The sequence below is a fragment of the Melospiza georgiana genome, chromosome Z (assembly GCF_028018845.1).
Source record: "Melospiza georgiana isolate bMelGeo1 chromosome Z, bMelGeo1.pri, whole genome shotgun sequence".
Lineage (NCBI taxonomy): Eukaryota > Metazoa > Chordata > Aves > Passeriformes > Passerellidae > Melospiza > Melospiza georgiana.
Genome location: NC_080465.1, coordinates 44,039,734 through 44,061,706, shown reverse-complemented (window position 1 = coordinate 44,061,706; position 21,973 = coordinate 44,039,734). Strand labels below are relative to the sequence as shown.

At 39.1% G+C, this 21,973-nt stretch overlaps 1 protein-coding gene across 1 annotated transcript in view; it reads left to right on the top strand.

Moving 5' to 3' along the window:
* The first annotated feature begins 254 nt into the window (after nucleotides 1-254).
* HOMER1 (homer scaffold protein 1) overlaps nucleotides 255-21,973 on the top strand; it is an 87,113-nt gene continuing 65,394 nt past the window's right edge. The window contains exon 1 of the mRNA XM_058043830.1: nucleotides 255-338. Coding sequence (XP_057899813.1) covers nucleotides 334-338 — 5 coding nt within the window. The 5' untranslated portion in view covers nucleotides 255-333. The remainder of the gene's footprint in view (nucleotides 339-21,973) is intronic.

The following is a 21,973-nucleotide window of genomic DNA, read 5'->3' as shown; positions in this document are numbered from 1 at the left end:
GGCGAGAAGCGCCGCAGCCGCCGCCAGTCTCTCGCGAAGAAGGCGAGCGCCTCCCCGTTCGCCTGCAGGAGGGGACTCGTCCGTCCCCGAAGCCACCGCTGCCGCCCGCCCGGGGGCCGGAGCCGCTGCCTGCGGGAGCTTGGCGGGGCCGGTGGCCATGGGAGCCTGGCCCGCGGGGGGCGCTCCCTAGGGCGCGGGCGGCCCCGGTCGGCCCCCGGCGGTTGCGGCGAGCCCAGAGCAGCGGCCCCGCCGCCACGGGGCTGCGGAGCTGCCGGCGCGGCGAGGAGCGCCCCGGGGACGCGGCACCACCGGTGCCAGGCGCTGCCGGCCGCCATGGGGTAAGAATGTCGCGGGGGCCGCCGGGCTGGTGCCGGGGCTTGGGGTGGGAGCGGCCGCCCGCGGAGCTGTGGGCGCTGCTGGATGCGCACGGAGTCGAGGGGTCTCGCTGGCGGGTGCGCCAGCAGCAGGAATCCTGCTGCAGTCGGTGCCATGCATCAGCCCCGTGAGGGGAGAGCCGTGCGATCCGTGAGGGGCGCACCACGATCTGCAGAGGTTTGTCTCCGCCGTAGCCACATCGGAATTCTGGAAGAGCCGTCTCGGCTCCCAGTTCCTCACTGTGAGGACCCCTCTCGGGTTGTTAGGTGATGTTCAGTCTTGAAAACGGGTGCTTTAAACTCAGTGCGCTAGGGTGAAATTCCAGAACAAGGAAGGCTCGCTTCTGCTCTTCTGGAGTCTTCAGAGAATGTCGAACTACGTGGGAATTTCTCAGTAAATTGAAGGCTCTGAGGAAGTCTGCCTCACAGCAGGTTCCCTAGTAAACTGGGGAATCCACTTGAGAGCTTAAGGAAATTAGAAGGAATGAAATCTGTAAAATTAGTCAGATTTCATACAAATTATTAGATAAAAATGTGACATAGATACGTGTGAAAACTTTCCACAGTCATATCCTTAGGAATTTGTATAGTGATTTGAAAAAATAATCCATCCTACCGGGCTTGTCTGAAAGTGGAATGGAAACTCATCCATGTTCCAAAGCAACAGAAACCTGGTATGATCTGGCAAACTGCAAGGTGGAGGCAGTCTACAAAAGTTACAAATCATGTCCTTTGTATTTTGGTCACTTAGGAATTCGGATGTGAAATTGGCATATTACTATGGGAGTTACAGATGTCTCCTCTAGCTGTTTAGGACATTTGAATTCTTCAATTTATTGACTTCCTTGCATGTGTGGTGATAACAGCTGCATCCTTGTCTCTGTGCTATCACTTGGGGTCACAGGTCAAGATGTAGGAAGGAATGACTCCTTGCTAGTTAGGCCTGTTTTTATTTTTCTGTTGTCTTCCCTTCCATTAAAAAAATTTGAGCAGAATAAGCCCAAACTTGCAGCTGTCTATGTATCCAAGAAAGTGATGTTTCTGCCAAAAGTCTAAATGATATGATAATTTTTTTGGGGTATACACTTAAAATTGCTAATCACACACAGGATTATGTAAAATTAAAATAATGGAAGCCTTCTCATTGATTTAAAATCAATACTGTGTTTGTAGGTGTTTGGATTAAGCTTAATCATATTACAAATCCACTGAACTGTTGAAGAGGAGCAAACATTTTGTCTCCAGAACTCCAGCTCTCCTAGTGTTTTACTGTCATAGCTTCTTAATAAACACTACAAATCCCTATTTGTTGAGAGCTGACATAATCTTAAAAAACACAGTTGTTGGTGTGATGACTTGAGTGGTATCTTGGCACATTAAGGTCAAGAACACTAAATTTGCTAGCGAATATATTAAACACATTTTAGAGTGTATGCTTTGGGGTATTGCAATATAGAATTGCTTTGCAGACCATCTTCTTACAAGAAGGACAAACCCTGAAATGTAGGAATGTGTTACTGATAAGCCCGTATCTCTCTAAATCTGAGTGAGCACACCCAGGCCAGGGCAAGCACCTACTTAGTGCAACTGTAGGTAAGTATCAGACATCTGTTACTGTTCAGAGCAGAGGTCTTGATTTGGTAGCTGTTTTGAATTAATTACTAAATGCAAGTACCCATGGATTTCAGAGTATTTCTACACCAGGATGCACTGGGCTTTTAATTCAACAGTTGATACTCTATACTCTACCAAGGTCTAAAAATTGAGCATTCTATAAGCAAATTGCAAGATCATTGGTAGTTCAATGTACCTGGGTCATGTGATGGTCTGTGTCTTATATTCAGTGTTTAATGGGCGCTGGTATGCTGTGTGAGCTTGTAGACTGATTTTGTAGTACCTGACTGGTGGAGATCTCACCTATTTCAATGGTTAGAACACAGAAAACTTTGGGAGGGGGAAGTTGGCTTGCCAAACCAGCAGGAGCTTTCTTAGTCTGATTACATATAATGAAGAATTCATTGTTCTGCTGTGCAATGTTTGGCACATGCAGTACCATCAGGCAAGCCAGGTAATTATCCATTGGGTGTGTGGTGGAAACCAACTGGTGAGTAACTGGGCTTTGGGCCAGTGCTACTGTTAAACATTTTTGGGGAAACTTGAAACTAGAGAAATGTAGAGTAGTTCAGGACACTTTCTTATTGCTGTATCTTGTATGTTTGTGTGTGTCCTTCATCTCACAGAAGGTAAGTGTATCAAGCCCTGTGGGTTATATAGGCCAGACGCACAGAATGTCCTTTCTTGTTTCTCTATCTGCCAGTCTGTCTCACTTCTCCCAATTCCTCCTTCCTGTTGCATAAAACAAGTTCTCATGAATAGTTACTGTTGAGTGGTATAACCATTGTGGACAGCCTTTTGTTGGATCGACTACATACAATATAGTATTCTTTAACAGAAAAACATGGATTTTGTGTTCTGTCCTAGTTCATTACATGTATTCATGTGTTCATTGCTAGTATTGCACCATCTGTCTTCTTCAATGCAATCAGAAGTCTGATTGCATTAAAAATCCTCAAATAACAGCTCTAAAGCATACCCAGGATTTATATTGGCAGCCCAGCCTAGGGTGTTGTATGCATTGACCAGGTAAGTACTGTGTTTCAAGTTGGAACTGTTACTATATTTTTCTTGTTATTGGTACAGCTTGTACTTCGATCTGTGAGCAGGGAAAGTAGAGACAGGAATGCAGTTGTTGTTTAGGCTGGAATTAATACACTTCTTTACAAACACAATGGGGGAAGCTGCACAGCTGTGAATTCTGGAGAGATGCAGAAATTGATGTCCTATTAAACATAATATCTAGTATTAATTCCTGATTTATTGATGCATAGTTTCTCCATAACTACTTCACATGATGGCCTTTACATGACAGCGGTGGACAAATATCTAAATTTGCTACTTGCTTTTCCCATCATTCATGCTGAATTATAAGGAATTACAAGGTAAAAGCTTCTGGAAGATGTGCTCATCTCTGTCATGTCATGTTAGTCAAAGTGTCTTTTTATAAAGACTTGATCTTCAGTTTTGTTAGCCTATATTTAGTATGCTATCCTCATAAAGGTAGTTATGATATGTGTCAGTTTGAGATGGCAGAATTAGAATACTAGGGTTCTTAAGCTGACTGGAGAATATCGAGAAAGATTAGTCTTTTAGGGTATACTTTTTAGTGCTGCACTTGCCTAGAAAAAAGTATTTTAATTTTTGGTAGTCTGCAACTGGCTGATCCACTCCTAGATCTTACTCTATTTGAAGTATGTGCGGTTAGTCAAACACATTTCTTTAAACAGGAGAAACTACAGTCTTGTGCTGAAATGTTTCAGTTTGCTTTCTCCATCTGGGTAACAACACATGAACACTGTAAAGCTGTTGGGACCCAGAAGTGTTATTGAATTTTTCCAGACTCAAATTCTTTGACCTGTTTTCCTTCCACAAGACTTAATGGTAGCTTCCCCCAGACTTTGTTTTAGCAATACTTCTATCAGCTGTGCTCCACAGAAATGCTTGAAGTAGTAGAGCGGAAGGCGTAGCTTCTTGGTAGTAGTTCAGTGTTACTGCAAGTCCTGACCATTTTGCCATCTCAGGGGTAAAATGAGGTGCTTATTATGTGAGAGCAATGGCAGCAAAGTAGTTTATGCTGTCTTCTGTAGCAGAATGGAGAGTATAACAAGTTTTACAGATGACAAAACTTGGTTTTCTGTAAAGAATTAGTAATGTATAAATACCAAAACAGACTGCGTGTTAATAAACTACTTTTCAATATGTGTAGACTTCTACCATGTTTAAATTATATTCTGTCACAGTCACTTTGACTTCAAAACAAGCATAAGAAATCTGAACCAGGCCAGATCTTCTGGCCTGGTGAAACATAAATGCATGTCCTGAGCATCATGAGGTGATGATTGCTGATTTAGTGAAGGTATTTGTAATGAATTAAGGTTGCAATTGATCTGTTTTGGTATTTCCGTGCGTTATCAAGATTTTATAGGCCAACCCTTTTGGAAAAATCCTACTTCTGCTGAAAATAAACATTTAAGTCCTTCTGATTCATTATGTTGGGATTATTTTTATTATCAGTATTATTCTCATTTTTATTCTCAGTATTTATTCTCATTATTGTTACTCTCAAGGCAAGCATCAGATGTGTGTGTGTGTTATATGAGTTCTTGTGGTTTCTTTTTCCAAAACAGTGTTTGCTCTACCTCAGTTACCATTATCTTTGCAGGACTCAACTAGATGTTGAGCCAGTATCTAAGGAAATACACAGTCTTGGAGCCACAGAAATTGCAGTGGCTTATAATTCTGTAACAAGTCAGCCCTTCTAATCAGGGAAGGCAATGACATTTAACTAGAGCTGAGCAGAGTATTTCTGCCTGCTAATTAGTAAAAATTTTAAGTTGAATTTAGATATCACATTTATGGGAATTTTTGTTGCAAAACATTTAAGGTTTATGGTTGTATCATAAAACTGTAATTTGATTAAAGGCTCTTAGCTAATCACTTTAAATCATTGCCTTTCAAATCTGTGTCTATGCACTAGTGTACTTCAGTGAAGAGCATTATCATATGATGTAACACTAATTTACTGGTAGGTTCTCATTAGTATAAGTGCCTTGGACATTGTTTTAGTTGAAGCTATGGTTTTCCAAGGTATTCCAAACCATATAAACAATGCAGATACTTCAGCTAGACTAGAACCTTGTTCTTCGTCTCCTTTAGATGTCTCTAATTTGGAAGTTGTTGAGGCCTAAAATAATTACCAAGGACCAAGGTCTCTGCTAGTCCAGAGGTTAAAAGTTAAGAGGTGCTTACCCAGGAAACCAGTCTGGTGTGTTCATACCCAGGCAGGCTGCGACTAGGCCTCAAATGGACATTGAATGAGTATGTGTACATGTGCCTGTGTTTTACCAGTGTGCGCTTCCTATCTGAGACAGTTTTGCACTGGAGAAGACTCTCAGGCTTCCCTGTGTGTGTGGTAATAGTGTTAGTAACAGTTAACTGTGACAGTGAACAAAGAAACTAAGTATTCTTTATTATTTAAAGTGGAAAAAAACCCCCAGACACCACCTCTTCTATTTTTTTTCTTCTAATTTAAAGATACCATGAAACATGTATATAAATGCCCTATTTAAAAGCCCCACTTAGGTGAAAGATTTCTGTAAAAAAAATTTTCAAAGAACATGCTTTCTAGCTCAGGGTTTTGTGCTGTTCTTCCTGCAAGGCTTTTTCAGATATATTCAGTCTTAAGGTGTAATGGGTGATGAAAGCATTGCATTATGAAAAACCTTTTTCATAATCTGCTTTATATCCAGTTTTGATAGTAGACTTCTTTTACCATTCTGTTTCAAGTTTTTATATTTCCCAAGGCTCAGCCATGTGAGATCCACCAAAATTAGTATTGTGTTCAGGACAGAAATACTAGAGGGGAGAAGAGGCTAGAGGGAGCTGTGGGTTTATTCTACCTGGTCCTCGCACTATGCAGTGTTGAGCTCTGTTTTATCTACACAGAGTCCTGGTAGTGGCATTGCTCCATTTGGTGAAGTAATTGAACTGTGTTTCAATATTATATTGATTTTCTGGGACTGCATCACAATCATGCTTCTGGCAACAGGCTGTGCTCTGATACACTTTTTTGGTGGCAAGTAGTGATGAATCCCAGTCATCGTTAAAAAATTTGTCTAGGAAAATACTGTTTAAACATGCAATAGATGATGTTGGATTGCCAGATACAAACTTATATTGACCTTTCCAGTAACTAGTCACGATTTCTGGTTTTTAAGTAACGATTATCAAGTTAGGTAAATTAAGCAGACTGCATTGCTTGTTTTCTGTAATGAGAGGGCAGAAGTTGAAATACATAGCTCCTCTCAGGTTTTTCTTCTTCCTCCACATACATGCAGATGATTCACTGGCACTGTTTTGCTGATGTTTGTGGTTGTGCTCTTTTCAAACATCCTGATTATTTAATTTTCACAGATCTTGCCACCAAATGGTGGGAATCACAGAAAGCAAGCACTGCTTCCTCCGTTTGTCTACTACAGCACCAATGTTTGTGCAGTGAGCTACGTCTGTACTGTGACCTAGCTGACTGCAAATGCAGGGGTGTGCACAAGGGAAGGGCGACTACAGGTGGGAGAGACCTACTTTTTACTACAGTGGTGTCTGTTTACTCTGGTGGGAAATGTTTAAAAAGGTCTGAACTCAGACCTACTCCTGTTGAACTTTGCTCCTCAGTTTTGAAGCTCAGGTCTGGAAAGGTTTTTTGTGACTGTCCACTAGGTTGAATCTCAGCTTATTGAGAAATGGTATTATTTTTCCCCTTTGAATAGTGTATTTTGTGGCAAAACAAAATAACACCACAGCCAAACCCAAACAAAAAACCTCACTAAACCCAAATGATAATAGGTTATATTGCTGGGTATAGAATTTGGGTTTTTAAAGTGCTTTGAAATTACTTATTGTGTAAATAGTATGCTGTATGGATCCACGATTAATCTTGAATCTCTTGTAACAGGACATATGATATCTTCGCAGAGTTTTGAAAACTGAAGAATAAGCTTTAAATGGTCAACACTTTACAATGAAGTGTTGATGAAATAAATAGTCTTTGACATGTATTCTCACAATTCTTAAGCCTACTTCTTAGGCCTGTTCATTTCCAACAGACTGCTAGTCCATAATTCTGAAAGAATGTACTGTGTGATATAGGAAAAAAGCCTGTTTTCTCCACTGACTTACTGTGGAGTACACAGCCATGGCAGGTATCTTACGTTACTTCTCATACTAACAGAAATAAGCATATGCAATAATATGTGCTGTGTTTATCTTGTCAATTGGCTGTATGCAGTAAATTGGGGTCCTAAGTGCATATTCAGATTATTTGCTTTAATCCTTGCTTTTGCACTACTTGGGGGTTTTTCTCTGACTGTGTGTGACTAAAAGAGTTAACCTGCAATTAGACAGGAACACTTCTGTTGGATTTAACTTAATTTCAGCTTCTGGATACTGATTTCCAAGTGCTTTTTCAACGTTTGAGTGTAAGTCCCTTTTCTTCATCTAGACATGTGGAGGAGCTGATTTTTACTAGGAAACTATTAGCAGTGCTTGGGAATAGATGGTGTCCTGCTGTTTGGAGTCATAGGTACTCATGGTTCTCAGAAGTACTGCAGAGCTCAGATAGTACGTCTGGCTACATATGATAGTAAAACTACAAAGGATCTTTGAGAAGTTTTCATAAAAAAGATACTGGTGCTGAAGTACATGATTAAAGAATGGTCCATTTTGGCTGAATTTTGTGAAACGAGCACTGAGCACTACATTCCCTAAGATAACCTCATATCTGAATGTAAATGCTGCCCATGTCTCTTACAATGGATCTTAATAGGCTACTTAAGATCTGAAGTAGTTTTTACTGAGGCTCATGCATTTGTTCAGCTAAAATATGACATAGAAATTAAAAACAACAACAAAGCTTCCTCTTTTGTCCACATTAATTACAGTTTTTAAAATCAGACTGCAGAAAAAGCTACTGGAATGTAGCTTTTTCTGTTACTGGAATGGAATGATGAGTATTATAGGGTCCCTTTCAAATATGCCACTTTTATTGTTAGCAGAACTGGAGAATTAATATTATTCTGGGTGAAGTTCTTAGACAGAGAAAGACAATCTGCCTCTTCTATAATTGTTCTTTACAAAGAACAATTTTACTTGGCATTAAAATATATTTAAAGAGTCCTTTTCTTCTCCTTAGTAACAACCGCAAATCCAACATATAAAGAATACTGCTGGTCTTGAGTACTCAGAGATGGACATGGTCCTCCTCAAATCACTTGTGCTAAGTCAGCCTTTACAGATGGAATTCACATCTAAATCTTGCAGACATTGCCTTCTGCTTCACCATCATGTTTGTCTTTTTGTCTTTGTACTTCTGCCACTGGTTAATGTTTTTGTAAAACCCAAGAATTTGCTTATTCAGGAAAACGTAGATTATTTTTTCTTATATCTGTACTGTTCATCTTCCTGAAGAACTGTTACTCTTCATTTGCTTGTAACATTGGAAAAGATTTTGCAATTAATTATGGTATGAGTACTTCCTGCTCATGGCATTCTATTTACTGTATTAACCAGTCTGTTTGTAAACACAAAACTTGTTAGTGAGTGAGAAATAGCAGTTTCTGCTATATTGACCAGTATTTGATGCTTCAGTTAAGCCTCTTTTGGACATAACCATGGGAGCACCTAAGTGCTCCAGTTTGAGAAGACTATACCATGTTTAGCATACAGCTCTAAAATGTTTTTAAATGCAGCCTTCTTTAAAACTGATTTTGCAATGAAGCATTCTGTAAGTAGCTAATGAGCCTGCTAGGTTTTGGGCACTATTTATATCATGGGTACAGAAACACTGGGGCTTGGTGTGATACATTTAATATCTGTTCTGATATGCACAGGTGGGGGTGAGGGAGGCTTTTCTAGTTCTCGTTTCATACATAGGTTTTGAAGGTATGGAACCCTACCAGTTCATTCAGGTACTATGTAAGGAAAATTGTTAATTTTAAAAAAATGCATGCTAAGATAACTAGCTCTTAAAAACACTGGTTCTTGCTCTTTGTTTAGATGCTTCTTAACTGTAGTAGCATGCATTTATTACTGAATATTTTTATTGAGCTGGTAAGTATAGGCTTCTAAAGTAGGCAGTTGGAGCCAAAACTTCTGCACCAACTGTGTGCTACCCTTATTTTTTTTTTTTTTTTTTTTTGCTCAGTTTTTCAAAATGCTAAGCAGTGTTCTGAGACCTGATTTTTAAAAAATTATTTTCATCTGAGTGAAGCCCTGACGCCCACCTGCTATCTTGGGGTTGGAACTAAGGTCATCATAAGTGCCTTTCAGAAGCATAAGCTAAATTTTGAAGTGCTGTTTGCAAAGTGGTTGCTAATCTAATTCCAGTACAACACATAACACTTTGTCTTTACCAGCCTCCACCAGCACAATCAAAGGAAGTACATGAGCTGTCAGTGAGAAAATGTTTCTTTACATTATTTCAGTAGCAATACCTGTGGCTAGTACTGATGTCGTTTCATGTTTCCAGAACTGTTGTCTTCACAGAATCACATAATGGGTAAAATAGGAAGGGACTACAGTGGGTCATGTTGTCCAAGCTCCCTGCTCAAGCAGGGTCATCCCAGAGCACACGGCACAGGATTGTGTCCAGACAGCTCTTGAGTATCCCCAGTGAGGGAGACTCCACACCCTCTCTGGGCAGTCTGTTCCAGCGCTCAGTCACTGCACAATAAAGAAGTTCTTCCTCATGTCCAGGTGGAATTTCCTGTGCATCAGTGTCTGCCCACTGCCTCTTGTCAAATTGCTTGGGACCTCTGAGAAGATGGTCTACCACTGGTCCATTTTCTTTTGACCCTTCCTTCCAGACTTGTATACACCAATGAGATGCCCTCTCAGTTATTTCTTCTTGATGTTGAACAGCCCCAGCTCCCTCAACCTTTCATCATAAGAGAGATGCTCCAGACCCTTCATCATCTCTGTGGCCTCTGCTGAACCCACCCCTGGAGCTCCATGTTTCTGTTGCCATGAGGAGCCTAGAACTGGACACAGCACTCTAGGAGAGGCCTCACCAGGTCCGAGTACAAGGGCAGGATCACCTTCCATAACCTGCTTTTCCATTGCATGGCAATGCTCTTCCTAATGCCCCCCTTTTTGGCTACCCAGACACGCTGCTGGTGCATGGGCAGCTTGTTGTCCACTGGAACACCCAGGTCCTTCTCCACAGTACTGCTCCCCAGTGGGTCAGGCCGAGCCTGTGCCTGGGGTTGTTCCTCCCCAAGTGCAGGACCTTGCATTTGCCCCTGCTGAATTTCAGATTGTTCTTCTCTACCTGTCTTTCCATCCTGTCAAGGTCATTCTGAAGGGTTGCACAGAACTTAGAGGTGTCAGTCATTCCTCCCAGCATAGTATCATAACTGAATTTGCTGAGGAGAAATCTGCCCCCTTTTACAGGTCAAGGATGAACAAGTTAAACATTTAGAGCCCAGTATTGAACCTTAGGGGACACCACTAGGGACAGGCCTCCAACTTTGCCAATAATTTTGACCCTCTGAGATCTGCTTTTCAGCCAGTTCTCAATCAACCTCACTGTCCACTCATTCAGTCCACACTTCTTGAATCTGTCAATGAGGACATGAGTGATGGTGTCAAAAGCCTTGCTCAAGTCAAGTAGACAGTATTGACTGCTCTCTCCTCATGAGCTGCTTATCTGTGGAATGAGCAGCTTAGTCCAGGTGTGACTGCCCTTCTCTGCCTGTTGAGGTTCATCCCCATGGCATAGTACTTCACATAAGTGCTTCCTTGACTGATGCTTACTATGCAAACCTAACTTTTCCCTTGTCAGCTGCTGTAGTGGACTGTGCAGAGCACTCTTTGCTCCATGCTTGGTGTATGTTCATACTAGTATATTTAAAAATGGATTTTGCCCCTTATCATTATTTTGCATCTCACTACAGTGGGAGGTTGCCTGACAGTGCAAAGCATGTCATTGGGAGAGACAGGATTTGGAGCCATATTTAGGAATACCTTAAGTGATCCTGTGAGAAAACTGCATTACCTGTCAGGAATGATATTTGGATGTCTCAGAGTGTTTGGCGTAAGTGTGCTGTGAACAATCAGGGAAACAGACCTGGGATTCCTCATTAGAGGTCAATATAGGTTCAACCACTGCATCCAAAATTCAATAGTGTTTACTCGGCTGTAAGTTATCAGAAGGGAGAAACTTGCTGGCATAGTAATAACATGCTGAAAGTGAATTAAAGAGTCTTTATAGTTCCTGTAGTGGTCAATGGGTGATTCAAATTGATTTGTTATTTCTGAATATAAAATTAATTTGTTTACCTTTCTAGGAGTCTAATTCAATTCCTTGATACAAATAAAATGATCCAGTTCTCATCTTCTGATCTGGAACAGTGATTATTTTTTCCTTTGAAACTTAACATGCAACTGTAGCACTCTGGTTGGGATTGCAAATTGTTTGAAGATGAAGTCCTGGTGATGAAATGCATGTCTATTCAGCCTCTTTTTATATCAGTTCTGATACTTCCACTGGTTCTGGTGGAAGCATGAATTCAGGTTTGGGGTATCTGCAGTTAACATGTGGTAGTCTAGTGGTTTGTTTCAGAGTATTTATTTTTGAGGGTTAAGTGAAAAGCTCTTGAAACTGACTGTTAACTGATGAATTCTTAATGTCAAATATGTTGTTTGTGGGTTTTAAGCTGGAAATTAAAGGTGTGACAAGTGCCAGGCCCACTTAAAGAAAAAGCTTTTTCACATGGAGAAAGCATGTCAAAATTAATAATCTGGAGATGTGGAAAAAGATGGAGTGGATGTGGTTGATTGGGTGAGAAGTAGTGAGGAGGTGTGATTATTTCTGTATGAAGGTCTACAGGGAAGCAAAATGGAAATTTAGAGCCAATAAGGAGATGAATTAAAGCTATTAAAAAGCAAAGAGAAGTTGGTCAAGACTGTGATGCCAAATGAGGAAACCCCATTTTAGTACAGACATATCTTTAAGGCTAATTCCAAATGTGGAGTAATAAACAAGGAGGATATGTATTCCTTGGGTTTTCTGCTGTTAGCAAATTGCCAAGACATCTAGTATTAACAATAACAAAATTATGACTAGTATTATTTTAGCGTTGTCTCTCAAAGTCAAAGATGATTAGAAAAACAGCAGTTAGGCTAATTTTTAAATAGCATCACTGGTTACCATATAATTGCCATTTATCTAAATGGAAACACATGATGACTTGATTCTATGATTTTGTATTTCTTCTATTATTTTCTAGGTTCCAGAATTCTCATCAGTCTATTGTCAAAAGCCCTAGCTTTGCCACTTTGCTCCATAGCTGTGAAATACAGCCATCAGAACAGAAATTCTTGTCTAAGCAGTGATGCGAGTTGATGGAGCATGCAAAATCACACTGAATGTCAAATCAGAAAAATACTGTGTTTATGTTGTTTATTGAACTCTGCTGTATTTTATAGAATCTAAGATTATGTAGAATTGCCACTGTTATTATTTCAATGATTTACATATCTTCATGTCCTAGTGCCATCCCTCTATTCTCACTTCCTTTATACTGCATTATCTGTACATGATGACACTTGTCAGTGCTGCTGAAGGATTTTATTACATCCACTAAATTGATCTAATCAAACTTTAGAACAGAGGATGTTGATTTACAGACAGTCTTATGCTTTCATGTCAGGACAAAGTGAGGAGTTTCAGTCTGTCAGTCTTCTGAATCTGCTGGCATTTCTACCAGTGTTGTTGTATGACCCTTAAATCCCACTGACCACTATGATTAGCATCAAAGACCATGCAAGGTGCTGTTTCTACCTATCTCTGCCTCAGAAACAGTGCCTAAGTGGCCCCATGCAATTTGGCTTAATTCTTACCTTGTTTAGTCAGCATCAATTGGTCTAATTAGTTACTTATGAGTGGCATAAACAGTCCTTATCACAAGCTGAAAATTATTTTGCAAAGGAAACTACTGAATTTCAGCTCTTCAAGAATCCATTAATTGATTTGAGGGTGTTTGTGAAATGTGAAAAGGAAAATATGCAGGTCATGAATAGGCTTGCATTCTGGAGATTGCAGAGATTGAAAATTATGTCCCATCTGGAGCCTTCCTCCTCATTTTCCTCATCCTTCTCCATGCCCCTGGTAAGGAGACTGCTGCTGCGCCCGCTTGTAAAGCAGCACACAAACTCCTGCCTCACTAGCAGTGTCTCTGGATCCCAAAGCAACTTTGTGCTCTGGCTCTCTCAGCTTCTGTTGTTTGGAGAGCTGTGCTTGTGCTGCTGGTCTAAGGGGCTTCTTTATTTTTTTTTTTTTGCCCACCCCCCTTTAAATTGTAGCTCTTGTAATGATTCTGAAGACTATAGATATTGTTCCCGAGGACCATGTATAGAAAATATCCATTTATTTAAACTCAAGAAAACTGGTGGTGCAGGAAGACAGGAAACTATAACTTAATTGTTCCATGACTTTGTAAATAAAGTACTCTGTTAAATAACAGTAGAAACTCAAGCTAAGCAGTTAAACTACTTAATATTCTCCATTAAAATATTTACATGGGTTCTCTAAGAGTAGTCTGACTGTCAGAACTCCATTGAAGGGAGATTTTAGATAAAGATTGCAACGGAAAAATTGTACAGAGAGTATCAAGGAACTGGGGAACTAACTAGAAAGCCTGGTTGTGGATTGCTTTTGGGCCTTTCTAAACTTATTTTACTAACAAGCATGAGTAACGTTAGTTCTTCCTTTCTGCTTTCTTCTCTTTTCTGCTTGTGTTGCAAGTGTGGCTAAGCTGGATTTCCTTGCTGTAGAATGGAGAGAAACGAATGTTTTTAGACAGTTCATTGCCTGCTTATTTCTTATTCCAGATACAGCGTAGCTTAGCTTACTGCATGTAAGGGCTGTTGTAGGAATGTTAATATCTAGACTTCTTTCGGAAACATCTCATTACACTGTTATTTCAGGATTCTTTGTTCATAGACTAGAACCTGACATTAAGTTGGGGAATTTTTGTTTACTTCTGATAAGTACTTCTAGTGACTAGATGTGGAAAATAACTGTACATCTTAAAATTAATTTTCTAGTTCTAGCCAGAGAAGAAATCCTGTCTTGGATTCCTGACGGGAATTTTTGCACAGAGCAAAATTCAAGAAGAAATTATAGTTTTTTAGTGTCATGATTTCTTAGTGTTTTCACTATGGATAAATTTATAATATATTGTAAAATTCTACCTAACATAGTTTAGCTGCTCTTAAGCTATTAAAAGCTAATGGTTAGTTCTGTCCAATTTTGTAATTAAAACAAACTTAAGGTAAACATTTATTGAGAGATACCTTTGTCCACTTACTTGCACAATTGAGAGGAATAATCACTTAGGTACCTAGAAAAATTCTGAAGATACCTATACCTATACCTATACCTATACCTATACCTATACCTATACCTATACCTATACCTATACCTATACCTATACCTATATTCTTGGAATAAGTTACTAAACTGAAGTAAGAGCTGAAGGAAGGAAGGAAGATAAAGCAGAGTACTTGATAATATGCTTTTTGTTACCTCATTTTTTCCCCAGAACTCTCCCTGGATTCCTGCTATGCAAATGAGCTTTTCAAGGTTGTGTGGAAGGACAAAAAAAGGAAAAGCTTAGAGACATAGACCATCATTCAGCTGTGGGAGTAACTTTCACAGTCAGTGATGAATTATTGCTGGGAATGCAACACTTCAGCTGGTTGCCTACTTGCTGAACTTGAGCAGCATACAATATAAGCAGCATACAATAATATGGGGGCACTGGAGAACAGGCATTTAAAACAAACCCAGAGAATTGCAGAAGTGAAAGCAAATCCAGTATTTATTTTCCTTCTTTTTTTTTTTTAATCTGTTTAACACTTCCCTATGCATAACCTACAGGTAGCTTTATTAATCTTTACTGTAAAGAGCTCCATGTTCACTATCATTATACCAAAAATTTAAGAGTTTTGTTGGGATTTTTCTTTGTTGTACTATATAAGCCTTAATTTTAAGTAGTGGGCACTGATTTGTCCTCAACTTTGCAACTCTGCCACCTTCCATGCTGTTGATTTTACTAAATTTGTGAGACTGTAATGTCTGTGCTGTCCTACAGCTCAGTGTAAATCTGTGCTGTGGAGAAAGCTCTTTACTCTTCTAAAGTTTACTAAGATGCTTCATGAGTCCCTCACAAATTGTAAGCTCAGATGGAAGAGGAATTAGGTAAACTATCTCTTTTGTCTTCATGTTTGTTCAGTAGCAAGAGCTATATTTCCCTGGATATGGTAATCCTAACTCTTGGGATTTTATGTGATGGCAATATACATACATTTTAAATGCTGTCCGTGTTTGTCTTATAGTGCCTGTTTGTATGAAACTCTTCTACCTCGTTTCTTTCCCTTCCTTCTCTGGAAGGTACTGTGTGTGGGCTTCCTGAGCATTTGGTTGAGATTGGTACATACAGAGACATCCATTTGTTCCCCAAACAGACTATTTTATAGGATTGCATACCTGTGAATTGTAGAATTGTTGAGGTTGGAAAAGACCTGTAAGATCACCAAGTTCAACAATCAGCCTAGAACCAGCGCTATGATCACCACTAAAACATGTCCTCAAGTGCCATATCCACTTCCAGGAATGATGAGTCCACCACTTCCCTGGGCACCCTACTTGATAAACCCTTATCATAAATAATTTCTTTCTCAATACGTACTCTAAACCTCCCCTGGTGCAAATTGAGGCTATTTTCTCTCATCCCATCACTTTTTACCCAGGAGAAGAGACTGACCCCCACCTGGCTAAAACCTCCTTTGAGATAGTGGTAGACAGTGATAAGGTCTCCCCTCAGTCTCTTTTTTTCTTCAGGCTATATCCCCCCAGCTGCCTCAGCTGCTCCTCATATGACTTCTGCTCCAGTCCCTTCACCAGCTCTGTTACCCTTCTGAAGATGTCATGCATCTTAGTGGATGTGCCAAAATGTTACCAAAAGGAATTGATTTCAGAAATATTTGAAGTTATGTGCTTTCCTGACTTGTGGGCTGTGTAATATAAAACTGCTATTAATTGATGCAATAATTCAAGGGAACAGTTTTTCTGGTAACGAAAGTCTATAGTTGCTGACTTTAAGTCGAGTTCTGTCTGCTCATAGGCATCAAATTTAATGTGGTTTGTATAAAACTATATTCTTTGCATTTAGCTGTATACATACATATTTTCTATATACTCCTTAGCCCACAGTAAAATGTTGCAAGGTTGTTGTTTGGGGTTTTTATTGTTTTTTTTTTTCTTTTCAAAAGTGTGGGGTATTAGGGTATGAAAATAGAGTGCAGCGTTTCCCTCTGTTGTCCAAATGGCTAACAGATTTTCACTAGTCTTTATACAGGCACTAACATTTGAAAGATAATAGATTTCTGGTAATCACTAAATTATTTTCTACTGACTTCCTATACCTTTTTTCTCTTTAAGTATTGTGCAATATTCTACTTCAAGCTGAAACAAATTGGTTAAAACTTCAGGTCCTTGCAGACGTAAGAGACAGTATACAATTATTTTTCTGGCAAAGGTAAATGTATTTTTTACTTAACCTAACAGGTTTAGTGAAAGTCTCTAGAAAATTTTGCTCCCCTCAAATCCTGAAAAATGGCAGTTATTTCTTGTGATGCTGTGCTAACTCCTAAGTGCTTAAAAATCTAATACTAAAAGCTGATTCTTAAATAGAAATAAAACAGCTTAGAAAGTGCTTGAAGGCACTGCCTATGCAGTGTTACATAGCTACAGAGCACAGTCTGTAAAACTTATAGTTTGAACTTATAGCTAAATAGGCAGTTACACATATTAACTGATAACTGTATATAGAAAACAAGCTTTTTTGTAGCAACTTTGTAAACATTTGCTGACTTCAAATAAACCAAAACATAACAGCAAGAACCGGTCTAAGGTCTAAAAATGTGGATGTAGAACTAGATAAACCATTGGTGGGATGGGAGAGATTTTGATTTGGTTACATGATTGTAATTTCCACTTTTTTACTATCTCAAATCTTGTTTTGAGATATGAAAGTTGTTATTGTATATATAGATTGTACCTGAAAGTTGTGTGTAAGACAGAAAGAAAAATCTGAAGTCATAGTCATTACACAAGTGCACTGAGTGTGTTTGTTCAACTTCATAATTTTATCTTCAAGATGGTATTGTCAGTTATTTGCCATCCAGAAAAGGATTACATTTCAGAACAGTTTCCATACATTGGAAGCCAATGTTGTGCAATACTTTTCCCCAAATGTATACAATTTTTATCAGATCTCAGAGCATTTTATGAACATGGAAAATTCTGTGGTTTCCTGTTGCTTTGAACTGTGGTTTCCTGTTTGCTTGTTGACTTATACTCCTTAAACAACACTGACTGTGTTTGGATGATGTAGTTTATTAAGTGGTTTTGACTATAGTTGCACTTTTAATCAGTCTCCTCATTTCTTTTCAGGAATCTCAAGCTGCTTAGAGTAACAAAAGCTTGCTACAGCTTCAGAAACAAGCTAGGGGAGAATAGCTAGCAGGACACTGGGAAAAAGCTGTGGGATTAGTATGCTGACATGTGGAAAAAGCAAAAAGGTCTTTGTCCTCTCCTAAATCAGCAAATGCCTGAAATACCATGTGCAGTGTTCATGTTGTCTGACCTGGGGAGAAGTTTCCTTGGATGACAGCTATTGCAGAGGCTTGGAATTCTGTGTGTGCAAAATGACCACCTGCAAAAACATGCCTACAGTCCTCAACTGCCAGAGACAGTGCTGAGCAGGCCGTCTGTCATGTGGCAGGGTCTGCTGTGTCTAGGGCTCTAATGGCATGAGGACAGCACACTTTTTGTCCAGTCTCCACCACTCCCGTCAGCTTGGAGTGTGGCTGCGGTCCCATTTTGAGCACAGGGATATTGCCCTGTTTTTGCCTGAATGTGGCATTATCTTCCTCTGAAACTCGTTTTATGAAACCTGATGGATGAAATCTTGCACTTTTTACAACAAGAAAAAATCACCAAGGCACATTTTGTTTGACTTGTTTTGAAAGCAGTCTTGTATGTGGACTCCGTGTGCATCAAAGCCAGGAAGTCTGGATAATGCACTGGAGTTTGTGGAGAAATAGATGTGGACATGAATCTCATGGAATTTTCACTATCAAAACTGAGCTGAGTAAGAACACCCCATCACACATGTTTGTTCAATACCTTTTTGTCTTACTGTTTGGGGAAAGTACCTCTGCTGAGAAACTTCCAGGTAGCAGGCATTGCCTGTGGTAGTTCCTTTTTTTAAAAAACTCAGTTCCCCATAAGCCACAGTCACTCAGTGTTTCCTAATTTTTGTGTCTGCTGTCTGCTTCTGCCTGGGCAGCTCTTCACTCCAGCTCTTGCTTAAGAGTCATTGCCTGTGTCTCTTTTGTCTTCATCTGCAATCCTGGCCTGGTCTTGTGTCCATACAGGGAAGTTCATTACCTCATCCTATGTAGTGCAGCAACTTCTCTGCCAAAGCACTGTGAATTTAGCCCTGTATGGAGGAGGAAGGGAGGGTTGTATCTAATTTTTAATATTTTTTTAGCATCATTAACACTCCATAAGAGGAGGAAAGTAGGACCTCAAGTAAAGTTGTAGAGGTTTGTACTTTCTTTTCAGTGGCCTTATTGTTTTCAGAGTAACTAAGATAATGGAATCCCAGTCTTGAGAAATTATAGGTTTTATAGCATTCAAGGTAATTTTAGAATCATGGTAAGCAATAGTGTGAGGAAAGAAATAAGGAAGAAGAGGTCTTCACCACTAGTGCTGTAGAAGTACCAGATGTTGAAGAATAGAGATTTTTTTAAAAAAATGAAACGTATCTTAATTATGAATTAGCAAGGAAAGTACTTTCTAACCTTCTATACTAACTTAGCTTCTTTTATGCAATCTTTGATTAGTGTAACACTTCCTATATTGAGCAGTCTGCATTTTTTTTGTAAAGACTGTGTAAAGATGTCAAAAGGGAAAGAGTGGTTGGAAACTATTCATTCAACTGTTAGTAAACCTAACTGTTAGTTAGGTTTATCGCCTAAGTTTAGCTTAGGATTGATCAATGAATATCAATGAATAAATTTCTGTATTGATTATGGAAAAGCCTGTTACGACTCTGCCTGCTAAAGTGATACTTACTACGCTTTCTTACTCATGACATTGCTGCTTGGGTCCAGGAGGATTTGGCATTTATTTCTTGTTAGTCTTTGTCTGACCACCCTAATGTTGCAGCCTAAGGCAATTAAGAACAGTAGGATATGAGCCTTAATGTTTTTACCATGCCTGAGCGGACATTTCTAATAGTCAGACTGTGTTACTATGGCATTCTTGTTAGTTTGTTTTCTTTTTGTTCAGCATCAGTATATTTCTGGAAAAATGAATTACTTTGCTTTGTAATTAGTGTGGAGTTCTCCTCTTAGTTCCTATTAATGTCTTTAATGAGTACTGAATACCTTCTGATAATGAAAGAAAAAGAAGAGAAAGCTGAAAGGGGAAGAGAAGAGAGGGAAGAGTAAGAAGCTGGTAGGGTGATTTGGTTTTTTTACAGGATTGATTTTTCTTCTTTAAAGATGTTCTTCATTTCTCAACTTCATATGGAGGGGATGGTGCTATGCAGGTCAACAGTTGGACTCAATGATCCTTTAGGATCCCTTCCAACTCAGCTTATTCTGCGATCCTGTGAAAAATAGAAGATCTTTTTTTATATATAGAAATATATATTATAATTTAAAAAACCACATATTAATTGTTTGACCACCTAGGAAGGCAAAGAAGAAGCTATCTTCCTATCTCATATTCCTAAAATTAATATTGTTTCAGCTGAATTGATTGAAACTTCCAGACTGGGAGGGCATTGTGTCCTTATGTGGATAATGGAAGAGCAAAACTTTTATGTGAAGATGTATTGGCTAGAGTTGCAAATATTTTTACATGTTTTATACATTATGTATTGCATGTTCACAGGTGTAGAAAATCTAAAATTTAAGTAGCTCTATATAATATGGTGCTGCAGAAAAGTGCAGGTGATGTAATCGTATAGCAGCTTTGAAGGACTTCAGTGGTGCATCAGTGACTGGTTCTATAACACATGTAATCCTGTAGATATATAGTGCATAACTTCCATTAGCTTGCAGAAATAATCTTTATAAATGTTCATTGTCAAGTGTCAAAACAGTGGTCTAATTCTAGAGTCATCTGAAGTTTAGTGTCTTTGTCAGAAAAAAATCCTAATTACTCTAGTAATCTGGCAAAATCATGATTTATCCAACTCATTTAACAAAGGGCACTATGCTTTTTCCACAGAGCGAAGACAGCTTGTCATTCAGTAAAGCTGTACTTTGGGCATGGAAAGAAAATACTGTAACTCTGGTTTTATCAGAAGTGATTAAAGAAGTGTAGGTTAGCTTGATTTTTACTGTTCCATATCTAACTATACCGTCTATGCCAGACCCACACTCTGCCCTGCAAAGTGCTCTGCTTTGTCTTGAGCAGCAGTGCTGAGCAATCAACAGGAACATGCAGGCCACCTCATTAAACCAATTGAGGATATTTTGGTGGAGCTGTGGAAGATTTTTATGATGACAGTGCTGGAGAGCAGCATCCCAGGGCTGAACATTTGACTTTCACTGACACTCACTTCAGCCATATAGCACTCACCTACCTTTACATATTATAATCCCAACCTGTGGTGTGTTGTGTGATATACTGAAAGTCCCAGTTGTGTCATATACTGTACTGGGAGTGAACTGAGCATCAGTGCTGGTCAAATGCATATTCATTAACCACTCATCATTAACCACATACATCTATGTCCTGGATTCAGATCTTCTTTGATCTTTCATTAACATGGTCAGAACCTTTATAGTTTCCTTTCAATGTCAATATTCATCAAAACAATTGGCAGGCTTCTAAGATTGTTTCCCATTTTTTGATGGGCTCTTTAATTTTCCAGGGTTAAAGAGCTGGTGCATTATGTTAATATGCATCCCCTTGATATTGGTGTATGCTTAACTGGGAGGTAAATTATAAAATAGATCTAATGTTGAAGACAACTGAAGTATGATTCTTCAATCATACTTCTTCAAAAGTATTATTGAAGAAGTAATTTTAGATATTCAAAAGAGCAAAAAGAATTAGTTTGTTCTGTTAAACAAAAAGCCTATGAATGCCAAGCACCTTTGCATAACATTCACGTGCAAGAGATTTGGATCAGGGCAACAGCTATGCAACATCCTCTAGTGGTTGATTTACAAGGAAATCAACCTTGGTGATTTACAAGGAAAAGATGAATTTAAGCTGAGGGTAGATTTCTGTGGAGAACTAGCATGTGCACTGATCCCACTGGCCTTCCCTTCCTTCTTCTTCATCTTTCACTGAAACTCTGTTTTGCTGTCTCTGATCTGTTCTGCATACTTCTGTCATTTCATCCAACACCCAACATAGGAGAACACCATGTCTGTCATCTAGTGAACTTCAAGGAATCTTGACTCCCAGCTGAGTAATACAATTCTACTACTGAAAGCTGCTCTTCCTGCTGAGCAATAGAGATAGTTCATTGAGTTCACATGTACCCCTCTGTAGTGAGGTCAAATTAAACTCCTTTGACTACAAGTACCTAAAATTCTGTGGGAATTTATTTTGGGGGAAAAAAGTGTTGAAAACATACCTCTGAAAATAAAATGAGGGCAGGTAAAAGGGTATATTTTTTCATGCCCTGAAATTGAGGGTCAAAATACCTGAAAAGTTAAATTCAACCTGAAGTCCTGGTACTTAGTATCTTTGGAATTTGATGGCAGCATTCCTTAAAAAAATATAGCAATCAGTTTGTCATTAAAATGTAGGTAAACTTAAACTGACAACTACAGTATTGTAGAATAGTTTGAATTAAAAGGGACAATAAAGATAACCAATTCCAACC